Source organism: Atta colombica, unplaced genomic scaffold (genome assembly GCF_001594045.1).
Source record: "Atta colombica isolate Treedump-2 unplaced genomic scaffold, Acol1.0 scaffold125, whole genome shotgun sequence".
NCBI classification, from domain to species: domain Eukaryota; kingdom Metazoa; phylum Arthropoda; class Insecta; order Hymenoptera; family Formicidae; genus Atta; species Atta colombica.
The window spans coordinates 1,449,491-1,462,893 of NW_017259212.1; the positions used below are offsets into that span (position 1 = coordinate 1,449,491).

General features: G+C 30.4%; 2 protein-coding genes across 2 annotated transcripts; both read left to right on the top strand.

The window, feature by feature from the left end:
- The first annotated feature begins 6,802 nt into the window (after positions 1-6,802).
- LOC108694852 lies at positions 6,803-9,536 on the top strand. The gene is made up of 2 exons (XM_018204534.1): positions 6,803-7,739; positions 9,205-9,536. The coding sequence occupies exons 1-2, from the start codon at positions 6,803-6,805 to the stop codon at positions 9,534-9,536; spliced, it is 1,269 nt and encodes a 422-aa protein (XP_018060023.1).
- Positions 9,537-10,277: 741 nt separating this feature from the next.
- Positions 10,278-12,998, top strand: LOC108694771. The gene is made up of 5 exons (XM_018204428.1): positions 10,278-10,429; positions 10,719-11,032; positions 11,436-11,700; positions 12,142-12,482; positions 12,682-12,998. The coding sequence occupies exons 1-5, from the start codon at positions 10,278-10,280 to the stop codon at positions 12,996-12,998; spliced, it is 1,389 nt and encodes a 462-aa protein (XP_018059917.1).
- Positions 12,999-13,403: the final 405 nt, after the last annotated feature.

The window sequence follows — 13,403 nt, forward strand, 5'->3', positions numbered from 1 at the left end:
TTCACTAATTTTGCTTAATTAAATATATTATATTTACTATTGCAAATTCATATTTGTTATAAATATAATAATTCTTTTTTATTAAATATCATATCTATGAAAACAAATTATTGCACATAATATCACTTAAAAAGAAATATATTTTACTCTTGTCCTCCCTATTTTTTAAACACTTAAAGATGTTTGAATTTAAAACATTACGCGTCCAAACACGTATTGTTTTATCTATTGAAAAAGTTTAAAATTAAAACATTTTTAAGTGTTTAAAAAATGGAGATAAGAATAAAACATTTTAATATCTTAAAATTAAACACATTTTTTTAGTGATATAAATAAATATTGTTACAAATTTATTTTATTTAATAAAAAGAAACATAATAATAATATGCGATAATATTGTCTTAGCTTCGGTATATGATAATGTTATCTTTGCATTGTTGTGCATTAAAATAATATTATAATACTCCAAAGAGTATTTCAGGACAAATACTAATTATGTTCATAGAACCACAAGTTAAATACAGGCATATCACTATTACGGAGAAATTTCATTAACCTTACTTGACTCCGTAAAAGTCAACTCACATATATGACATACAATAATGTAGCAATCTAAATATTCAGTAGTACTAGTTTATGAATTATATTTTTTCTAGCAAACAATAAAAAAAAACGAATTTTTTTTTATTTAATTAATTATTATTAATTTAATTTAATTATTAAAAAAATTTAATTTATTTTGATAATTGTGAATTCATATATAATATCTTAATATTTTAAAATGATATGATTAAAAAAATTTCAAGGTGATACTCACTCGATGCTGGACTGAGCTAGTAATGCTCGGATCGATTTCGTCGGCGGATTTTGACGTCTTCTGACATAATTTTGTTCTTTGTTATTTTCGGTACGTTTCCACGAAATCCAAGAAAGCATCAGACGGATGATATGATCTGATCGCGGAACAAGGAATTAAGCGTTTTCCACTACAATCTTTTCCGCACTGTCAATAGAGAAACATAAATGAAACATACGCGAATGTCAGAAAATTGATCTTACCGTCACGCAAATGTATGAATACTGACAACGTAAAGCATTGAGCTTATGCAGAAATATAAAGTCCGCAACTGTGTAGAACGATAATTACTTGTGTAGTGCGCGTTAGTATACAGAAGTTAATCGCTGATCTCGAACATAACAAAAAACGTAGTCATCAGTTATGAACAATTTAGAAACATAAATACTTTTTGATAAAATCTCTTAATACTATAAATTAAAATATATTATGTAATGTTTTTTTATGTTTCTTAAAAATTTTGTAATATATTTTGTTAAAAATAATTAACCAATAAAAATAGTATTATTATAACGTAACAGATAATTTTACTTGATATATACACGCATGTTAATAATAGATGATAATACGATAATTAAGTAAAGTATTTAATTTCACAAAAAAAAGTTTCATTTATAATTTGCAGTATTGCTACACCTCCTATATCAAGTTTTATACTTTCTAGATTTTCTTTTTTTTTATTTTACCTGGAAAAATTTTTATTACAACCCTTTTAATTGATGAAAGTTTGAAACTTCGCTTTATTTTCTCCCATCTAATGCTACACTTATTCGTTATGCAATTTTGTGAGTTATATCATAAAAATAACTACAACAATACTTACTAATAATAACAGTAATCGAGATGGAGGATCATTTGAGATTAAGAATTATACCACATATACATTGATTATTTAACTCATTAATCAATTTGTTCTTTTGTGATATGCGAACTATAGTTAGTGATAATTTGAAGTTATAAATACTAAATTATTGCAAATTAAAAAAAATTTTTTTATGTTTTTAAGATAGATAATTCTCTATTAATGAGAAAATCATAGATTTTGGATGCAAGATAATCATTACCTATATTATTTTAATTAAAATTTCATTTTTAAAAATAACTTTTTATATTTTACGTTTAGGTATATAAAATGCATTATATGTGAGAATAATAATTAATTCAAATAATTTTTAGATGCCTAATTATTAATCTATTTCTAAATATTTTTGGAATAGACAATTCTCTCATTGTCCTCTCACGCAGTTCTTCGTAACCAGCGCATAATTTTCATCCGCGTAATGCAACGTTAACTACTACATCATTAAAAACGAGCACACGCTTACCGTCTTTCTTGCTCGATGACGCTATCATCTGTCCGAAATTATCTCCTTCACGCTTAAGGAGCTCGACTCATCCCGCGCTCCGGAAACATCCGGTATATCCTTGCCGTTCGCGTTTTCACCCTCGTTTTCAGTGGATTCCGGGCGGAAAGCTCGGTCGGTCGGATTCATGGAGGTGGATTGAGACATGCCGGGGTGTGGCCGGGCCCAGGGATTAACCCCTGCTGACAGCCAATCATATCCGAGACAGCCCCACCAGGCGGATGACTACGAAACCCGGCTGAAACTGTCGCACTCCCTCGCCGTCTCTCGCAACAACCCCCACCGCTAATTGCCTTGGCTTTAATATCGCATGTGGAATGAAAGCCAGAGGAGGAAGATGAGGAGGAGGTGGCAGAGGAGGCAGCAAGGGTAACGAAGGCGGTGAAGAGGGACCAGGGAGGATAGTAGCGTTGGTTGTAAGGCAACAGAATGCTGTAGAGTCCAGGAAGGGAGAGACTGCTTTGTATGTGTCGATCGCAATACCTACGTTCCTGGGCTGTTCAGGGTGGAAGGGTGGAAGGGGGATGCGTATGGCATTATGCGCTCGTGAATTTTATACGTGCGTCCACGCCTGTGCGGTAGCGATTACACGGTTATAGATCATTCTTGATATGGATTCAATTTGAGAACAATAGATAGCACGACTACTATTTACCATCGAAATTGATATTTAGTTAGTTAATGATCCTCTCCATGCCGCGATCAGCAGGTATTGTGAATTCGGTTAGTTTCCGCAGTTGATAGATTTACTGAACCGATCAATGATTGATGCAAACAATGTTAACTTAATGGATTCATGGATGCGACAGTCAAATTTAGTCATGACTAGAATAATGACATTCAAGGATGTACAGTGTGATTTTCGAAATTACTTAATATAAATAAATGGATAATTTTTTCCTTTTATTTGTCAATCTTCTTATCAACTCAAAATTTGCATAAAAAATATATTTGTTAAAAATACTTAATAGAAACTATGTTGTAAAATAAAGAATTAAAAGGGTCTTGTTGGTTAAATTTGTTTTATCAAAGATTTGTTTAATTTGTCTGCATATCGAACTAATTTTGTTAAAATGAATAGAAGTCTTGCCTGATCCTCTTTGTCTTATAATATTGGCTCGTAAGGGTGGCTCTTATAAAGCGGAGCAATTATTCGGGTAAAATACTCCACGAAATTTCCGTGATAAATTTCAGGCCGTAATAAGGGTGAGTCGCAAGTCATTTGGGCTGCGATCAAGAGGGTGGGTATCGAGCTTCAATAGAAATTCTTTTGGACCCCCACTACGAGCTACCATTTAATTTATTCATTTGTCGCCAATTTCACCCTGCTTCTGTCTTCCTTCACACACACACACACACACACACACACATACACAAACACACATACATATACATACTCTATCTAAAAACTGATAATTATCAGACCAGTACGCATTGTGAAAATAAGACAGCGAAGAAATTAACTTAACGATGCACAAGTTCTTTCTTTTCTAAAAATTTTACGTACGTATAATTTTTATTTTTTAAAAGAAATTACTACATGAATTACATGAATTAAAATATAAATAAATTGTAATTAAACAATAAATTTCTTTATGCATGTAATAATGTATATGTTTTTTTTTGTATGTGTAAAAATATTTATATAAATTTGACATATATAATTATTTACATACATTAACAAAATAATTAAAAAATCTCTTAACTCTTATAATTCATTTAATTTAACTTAAAATACACAAATATAAAAATATATATTCATGATATTATAACAATTTATAGAAGATTTAGATTCTTTATTTGATGAATAAAAATTTGGATTTAAAAGGATTAGATTATTGGTGTTATAATCCCTTATAGTAAAGCAATTTATAGCAAGGTTTAAGTAATAAGAAATATACGATGCAATTATAAATTGTTTGTAAAATAGAGAATAGCTTAAAAGTTGAATGTAAATTTGAAATTTATAGCTCAATCTTAACTTCATAATGGCTTTTCGAGCGTAAAACTTTTATTAGAGGTGTTATTCACGCGTATGCGTACATTATGGCAGTTGGAATACGTGAATTTATTATATTATTATTATATATAATAACACGCATTATATTTAGATATTGTAAGTAGAACTCTATAACATTTTTTATACACATGAAAATAATTTTTACGTACAGGAATACATGTTAAAAAAATTGTAATTATGAAATATCCAAAGATTTTACTCTCTTATACTATACACACATTAGTCACATTAACGGATTGCAAAAAAAATAATTAAAATATAATTAACATAAAAAATAAAATAAAAATATAATTAACATAACATTTTTTTAAATTCGAGTAAATCAGTTCTTCTCTTTGACTTTAAAGCACCGTGTATTATTAAGATGATATATTTATTGTCATCAATAAAAAGATAAGGCTGTGCGTGCATGAAGTCGATATGATGTAAAACCTCAACATAATTAAGCTCTTGCCCTCGAGTGTAACCTCCTTAGAGGTTTTCCAAGGTACTGAAATTCCCGCGTACCCGTCAACGTCTAATGAGGGGATTGTGGATGAAGTTTCAGATTGGCATGAAGCAATTAAGGAGGACTTATTTACCTCGACATCTTTAGAATATATTAATAATGATGGTCACCATTTTAGTCTTAATTTAGTTATATAAAAACTGTAGATAAATATACATATACATACATTAAAGTAGTAAGTTAGCAATTTTTTTCTTTTTACTAATGTTTGAAAATTATATTTTTTATTTTACATTAATATTTTAGAATTCAATTCTTTGCTATAAAAAGGAAATTATACGTTTTCAATAATAATATATTTTTAAACATAATTTCACCAATTATGTTTATAATAAGTAAAAATAAATTACAGAAACAAAGATTTATTTTTACGTGTAATATATGTAATATATCTTACATGCAAAAATTCTATCTATAAATATTTCAAAAAATATGTCAACAATATTCTAAATTTCTTCTTTTGGTAACAGTTTTCTACAATTAATTTATGTTCATTATAATATTACCATCTTTGTGTAATTAGCTCAAGAATTCCTCGAGTCAGCGCGAAATTTCGTAAGATAAATTGCGCGAAATTCCTCCCAATAATCCATAGCGAGTGAACTCTTCGATGTTAAAGACTATCTCAATCCAAGACGAGATAAGAAAGATCATCCGAACAAAATTAAACTACCTCATCATCATTAGGACCTAATTACTAGAAGGTCTTGAACGCGGATGACATCGCTGACGAGCGGTCGAAGCAAGGCGCTAACTACGTTCACGCACGCGCTCATCTTCGTCTCCACAGATACGCTTTCTGAGAAGCTTGGTGTCAGTATCAGCATCTTCAAGTAAGCTAGTTGGTCTAGGCGAAAGCTTATTAATGGGTGCCTGCTAGGTGGGACGGAGGAGGTTTTCGCAGAACGACGATGAGGAAGAACGGGTTGTGAGTCGACGGAGGTGGATGCTGGCTGGATAGCTCGAGATAGAGGGTAGAAAAAAGTAACAGACTCCCCGCAAATAACCCCCACGATGTTCGCGGTAGGCGTGTCCTGGACACGGGGTGATGGCAGAATCCGGCCAACCAGAATTCGGCGACGACGTGCGCCCCGGCCTTCTCTCGTCGAATGAAAAAATATTGACCGTACGAGGGGGTATCCTGCGGTCCATTTGGGGGTTGCGGAGGTGAAACATAACGGTCGACTGATTGTTAGGGATGGCGGGCGGGCAAGGAGGGTTATGAGGCGGCGGGTGAATACCCTCCTCGTCACGTACGGGATCATTAGCTGGATATCCTTGGTCCCGTTGGCCAACCCTATCCGATAGCGGTGATCCTCGTGCTTGACATCATTATCCTTGGATGCTGCAGAGCGCCAACGCGGTCCGATCATACTTCGTCGAAAGCGCTTTCGTAGTTCGGTCTTCCGATACTGCTACTGTTTCTTCTCGTGCTCTTGCCACTTCCTTGCTTTTATTTCCGTTTCGTTCATATTTATTCATCAATTTATTCACCATTTGACAATCTGAGCAACTTACAGTTATTCAATGAATCTGCAAAAATGTGACAGTGCGCGAATTTGTTGTTTATGATGGGATAATAATTAATCGATAATAAACATTGCTGTGATGATAATCTAATGACTTTCGATTTTAACATTGTGTGTTTTAAAGATTATGAATGACAAGTTAATGTGACTAAAAGATGATACAATTTGTATAAAATACGTAATAAATACGTATTAGTATTTCTGATTATAACTCTGACAGTGATCAATTGATGACCATGGTGAAAAAGAAAAATTAATTGAATATATTTAGTCGATCGCCATTTCTGCAGAAAGAATTTGTGATAAATGTTTATGCAAATAATATAACATTTTTAAGAAACTCGAATTTTTTTTGTGTGATTCGTTATCGAATTTAATTGTATTCTTTGAAGTCAAATTAACATCTGTGTTATGTAACGATAAATATTAATAAACATTTAATGCTAACCGTGGCTATATGATTGGAATATATTATCCATATCAAGAAAAATTGAAGTAAAATAAGAATTTCAAAAATATCTCAAAATGGAGACGAATGATCCGTCGGGTAGACTAACGGCGGAAGACTTATCGGATTGCATAAGTGACAGCAGCCATTCAGAATCTCAATTAAGAGCTTTTCAAAGTTATGAGCGCATCAAAGAGCTGAATCTGTCTATTGATAAAACCAAAGAAGATGCATCGATGGAATCGAAAGATTTTCATCTTAGTCTTGAAGATGGCGATAGGACGTCTCTCCGATTCAATGAATTTCCATGTGAAAATCCGACCAGAAATTTGACTATGACATTGAATAAAGTCAAAGATTTCGGTTACTCCGCCAATAATTTGACTGAAATTAATTATCCGTTGGAGAGATTGAACGAGAATGAGGAATCGACTGACGCCGCAACGCTTTGCAGACCAAAAAATTCCAGCGCTAAAAATGTGCTATTTAATTTGCGCGAGACGAAGCAAAGGAGTCCTCATGCGTCGTTATCTTCCTTAGATAGGTATAGCAAGGATCTTAACTTTGTGGTAGAAAAGGAAATAAAGGACTTCGGCCTGCTCAAGAATTATAATCTCGATCGCATGAAAGAGTTCAATTTTTCTCTAGATAGAATGAGGGATACTCATATTAGCAGTTTGGCCCTTGAAAGATTGCGTGGTGGTGCTGGTTTACTAGAAAATTCGAGCATGTTAGATCACAAGGAATTTAGGAACTTGCAAGTACAGCCGAGGAATCCCGATCTTGAAGCAATAGCTTTAGAGCGTATGAGACGCTCGCATCTACTTGGTACAGAACTATCCGCGCAAAATTTGTCAACGCAAGTGCCGCATTCGCATTCGATTACACACATGCAACATTCACAACAACAGCAACAACAACAAGCGAAGTCCTTCACTATCGATGCAATCTTGGGGTTAAGGAACAATCAGCGAGAAAAACGAAATCAACAGCAACAATATAGAAAACATCAGGGTATTTATAACATTTTTTTTAATTTATTATATGCCCAGGTAGCAAGCTACGTCATTTTGTCGTCATTATGATGTCAAATGATGTCATTTTAACGTCAACTTGCTACCAGAATGTGTATTAACTTGTCTATTAATTCTGACTTTTATTAATTATACCTTTTTGTTTATACAACCTAATTAAATCAAAGACGAAAGTTACATAGAAATATTATTTAAATTACAATTAATTAATACTAAATAATTTCTTTTTAAAGTTTCAATGTTTTAAAAATTTTTTTAAATTTCAATGTTAAAGCAGCATATTTTTAAAATTGTTCAATTAATTCTTATAACGTAAATTCTCATAGGATGTTATTTATTTGTCATAATATTTATTAGTGACTATACAATAAAAATATTCTATGTTATAAGGTAAACAAGTAAGAAAAAAGTAAAAATTTTTTAAACAAAATTAAACATTTAAATTTGCTTATTATATGTAAATAAAATAAATATTAAATATTAGTATGTTGTTTTTACATAAAATTCAAAGCTTTATTTATTAAAATTAGAATCGCAATTAAGATAGGAATTATAATTTAAAATCAAAATTATTTTAAAATGAAAATATTTAAAAGAATTGAAACTTGTAAAGAAACAATAATATTTTCTCTAAATATAAGAAATACATTTAATATTTTAACAAACTACTATACAATAAATGTATTATTTAGGCTGCGTTCTGTTTCACACATGATGCATCGTTTATTCTTGTTATTCACAGTGTGTTAAACAAGGATAAATAATGTATCATGCGTGAAATGGAATACACTCTTAATTGAATAAGAAACAATTGAAATTCTATTATGTACACAGTATGATAATCGAAAACGTATAACTAACTTCAGAGAAATTTTAGTTTCTACTAGAATGAATGTGTCAAATATCTAAATCTTCAATGTCAAAAAGAAAGTAATAGTATTCAAAATTTCTTAATTTTAAATACAGGTATAATATTTTTTTTGTGAAATCTTCTAGAATATCTATTAATATATCTTCGGGAATTTATTGATGGATTACATTTAAATGCACATGTGCAACTTAACCTTATTACATACTCTTTTATTACTCACGTAGGATACCTCATGTTTATAAATTTATTAAATGTATAAATGCTGATTACGTTATTATATTTAGCACAAATTGTTTTTCACAATTTAAAAATAATTTTTGCATGTATTTTTATTTAAAAAGTGTATAAATATTATCCATCTTTACTTAATTGTAAATCATTAAACAGAACAAAAAAAATTAAGATATAATTATTATTATGGAAACATGCGAATAATTACGTTAAAAAAGACCAGAGTAATGTAAGATTATATTAAAATGTATATATTTTAATATAGTAATTTAACTTTTGTTGCAGAGGATATAATTAAATATTATTTGTTGTTATTTTACATGTTTACTTGCTATTTTCTCAGGTCAGGAAAGCTCAACAAAGAGCAATAGTTCGAGTTCTAGTTCTGGTGGAGGAGGCAAAGTGAAGAGGGTGCGAACAATTTTTACGGCAGAACAATTGGAACGACTGGAAGGTGAATTTGCACGTCAACAATACATGGTGGGCCCAGAAAGATTGTACTTGGCTCACGCACTTCGACTGACCGAGGCCCAAGTTAAAGTCTGGTTCCAAAATCGTCGTATTAAGTGGCGAAAGTTGCATCACGAGCAACAGAGTCAAAGAGTGCATGAGTTCCAGCGCACGTTGAACTCTTCGTTGGAACACGAAGACAGCAACGAAACTGACAAATGGTGAAACAGAAAATCACGATCTATGCATTTCTAGATCGTGACTGTCACCTTGTTCCTTCTTTAACTACGCCGCTCTATCCTTTTAATTTCATTAACCTAGGAAGCCGAGAAGTTATTCTATGCGGATGTAGTTGCAGATGAAATTTCGAATGTGCAATCTCCTGAAGAAGTATAATTTTATATAACTTCTTGTAAAATATCCACGTCGCATCTTTCTTTCGTCACTCTCATCTCTGTGCTAATCATCTTGTCAGCTCTTAATATTGCATTATAAAATTCAAATGTTCTTTGAAGAAATTGTATTACAAATTGTGACGAAGAGAACTGTGTATCAAAAAAAAATATTAATATTATAGATTGTGCTAAAGTGAGTTTCCTATTTCTTAAAGCATTTCTTTCATAGTTTAGCTTATAAAATTGCCAAAATAAACCGATATGACATATTATATTATACGCGATAAATACGACAAGATTTATCGTGTTCTTAAAAAATTGTAAAAATATTTGTGATCAGCAAATTGCTATAATTAGAAACAAATTACTTGAGCAAAATTTAAACAAAAAGAATAATTAAAATAATAATAAAGAATTGTGCCAAAAGCAAATAGTGAAAATAGAAATAGAATAAATAATGAGGAACAAAATTTGAAGAAAGTGAAATATAATGTTTGAGAATTAAGAAATTACAAATATAAAGGTTCATTTTTGACAAAGTTTAAATATCTATACAAGCTTTCTGACGAGAATGGAGCAAATTGGAAGATCTAAAAAGTACATTTCACCACATACGTCTACGTGGTCTGCTAATCAAACTATTGATGGTAGAGTTCTACCTGATGTATATTGGAAATATACACAAAGAGTACACAATCAAGATACCATTGATAAGAATACCAGGTAATTTTTAATAAATAACAAAAGTTAAGAAACATTCCATATAATCTTTTATATATATATATTGAAAATATTTAATTAAAATTTTTTGCAATGAATACAACTCATAGTTAGTATTCGAAGATTTAATTTTATTTAAATTTATGTTAAATTTTGAATTTAAATGCATAACTTTATTAAAAGTATAATTTTAACTCTTTTTTGTATATAACGCCAGGGAAAAAATTCAATATCTTTCATAAATAGATAAAATTGTATAAAAGTGAGTTAAAAACAGTTTTGTGATTTTTAGACGTCAACAAAGTCCTATGCCAGAATCGATGAATTATTATTCTTCCGCAAATTCTTACAAGACTTTAAAACATAACGCTTATCCATACTCAACACATCCGAAACAATCTTCTACTCTTCACGCGGAAATACCACAGCGATACCAACAGATTACTACAAAATCTGCTAGAAATAAAGATCGTATTGATAATGTTGATGTTATAAATAAAGATCGATATAAAACTCAACAAGAAGATGAGAGTAATACAGAATATATCGATGATGAACTAGGAAATTTTACGGAAGATAATTTAGAAGAAAACGCTGAAGAGGAAGGTATAAAATGTGAATGTTATTTAATTTATCTTCTTTTTTACATAAAACTTTATTACGTTTAAAAAATTATTAAATATAAGAAAATATTAATAAATCTATATATGATTCAAATATGTCTTTCAAAGAATATAAAAGAACTAAACAATTTTAATTATTATTATATTTATAATAAACAAAAGATGGAAAAAGATGGAAAAAACACAAAAAAATTAATAATAATTAAAAATAAAATTAATAATAATATTGAGAAATAATATTGAGAAAATACGAAAATTTTTCTATAATAAATAAGCTTCTATAATAAATAAGCTATTTATTTATAAAATAATTATATGTTTAAAATGATTAAAAACAACATAATTATTGACTGCATTTAATTTCTTGAAATAAAATGTTTCTACAGTGAAGAACAATCGATCTCTTCGAAATGATAAAAGAATCGAGGAGTCTATCAATAAGGAATACGATGAGCAGGAAGCAGACGATGAAATAGATGAAGAATCTGATGCACCTGCTGAAACACAAGCTACACAACGCAATGCAGTTAAAAAAGATGCATTGTTGCGAGCACAGCGAATGCGAATGATTAATCAGCAACAAGATCCACATAGAATTCGTTGTTCTCAACAACCACCAAAACTGTATCCTGCTTATCATTTACCAACAAGGTTTGTAATATAAATTCTTAAACACGAAAAATTGTTTTATTTAATTTTTTTTTTAATAATCGATGAATTTAATGCTTTTACAATTGGAAAATATAATTTCTTATTATCTATTTACTAAGATCAGAAACTTATAAACATATATTTTACTATGCTTGCTTCATCTAATTTAGTTAATTCCAATTATTCCTCAATTTATGCTAGTTTAATCGCACTATTGCGTGGACAGTCCATTCAAAGCTAATGAAGAACTAAATGGATTGTGCACGACAAAGTAACAATCGCTAGAAATTAGAGACATAAACGCACGTTAAACAGGATACATTGTAATTAAACAGCTTAATGATAAATTATCTGTATTATGCTTTTGGTTTGATATTCTCTTTAATCATACATATTCTATCATCGATACGTCAAATTTCTGCGAGGTGCCTGTATGATTAGGTACTACCATAATGCACATGAGCGCGATATCCATGAAACGTTGTCAGAGGAAGATCTGTACACGGCTCAAGCAGTGAAAAATTCTCCTCGAAGATTATCTATGGGCTATCAAAATTGGATTCCGCAAAAGAATTCAACAGATCGATATGACACAATGGCTTCGCTAACTCAACCGAGTCACCGGACAAGACCAGAAATAAAGTCATTTACGGAGGCAGAACTTGCTGATAGAAGAAAGTGTAGTCGTTGCGGTACTATCTCAACCAAAAAACCATCAACTTCAAGAAGGAACAATTGTAGATTCCAGATTAATCCTCACTTCTCGACGAAGACTCATTTTGGTAAGCTAGCAACATTTAAAAAAGTACAGTAATATTAACTTTGATTATTTATCATTACAGCCATTACCTTTTTTAATTAATTTTTAAAATTAGTTTTATATTCATTATCAAGTTTTTGAATTGAAGTCTTAAATTCATCATAAATTTTTATATAAATATCAATATTTATAGTATTCTTTAATTTTCTTACTATTTTCAGGCGATGATGCGGAGATACTCGATCAATCTTGGTGCAGCCATTGTAAGCCGAAACATCACTTTGAAGGAAATATAGGGTCTTGTGAAATTCCACCCTCAGCTTTATATTCAATGAAATCACGACGTCCCAGGAATACTAATATACCATTGTACGAAACGTTAGAAGAAAAACATCCAATGGATGAGATATCGCATGAATTCGCACGGATGCCATCCAGATATATCAAAGATACGCCAAACACTTCACGAGATAGAACCAGACATTCTGCACAGGCAGTACAAGGCGCAACTAGAATATCTGCTCGTTATGATTCTTAAATATTTTCCTAAATTTTATCACTTTTATGAGCCATTGTTAAAGATTAAAAAAATTAATGTTTTATAGATATAAAATATTAATTTTGAATAATTGATGAACATTTGAATAATTGATGAATTTGAATTCTGTCTTTAAAAATTTTAATATTTTTAAAAAATAATGAAATTTATTTTGTGTCTACTAAAATAACATCTTTTGAAATAAAGCTTTTAGAATAATTTTAATAAATAAATTATTGTATGTTATAATATGGAATCGTCCGACTGCGATCTATTAAAAAATAAAAATTAACTATTTTGTTATCAGTAAAAAATAGGTAACAAATATGAACATTCTTAAAATGAACATTGCGCTATTTTCAGATTATCTGTCACTGAATATAGTCACACGCTAAACGAGAAACG

Coding starts and splice junctions, on each gene's coding strand:
- LOC108694852 (XM_018204534.1), top strand. CDS start 6,803: ATGGAGACGAATGATCCGTCGGGTAGACTAACGGCGGAAGACTTATCG. Junction 7,740..9,204: donor ACAATATAGAAAACATCAGG/GTATTTATAACA, acceptor CTATTTTCTCAG/GTCAGGAAAGCTCAACAAAG.
- LOC108694771 (XM_018204428.1), top strand. CDS start 10,278: ATGGAGCAAATTGGAAGATCTAAAAAGTACATTTCACCACATACGTCT. Junction 11,033..11,435: donor AGAAAACGCTGAAGAGGAAG/GTATAAAATGTG, acceptor ATGTTTCTACAG/TGAAGAACAATCGATCTCTT. Junction 12,483..12,681: donor CTCGACGAAGACTCATTTTG/GTAAGCTAGCAA, acceptor TACTATTTTCAG/GCGATGATGCGGAGATACTC.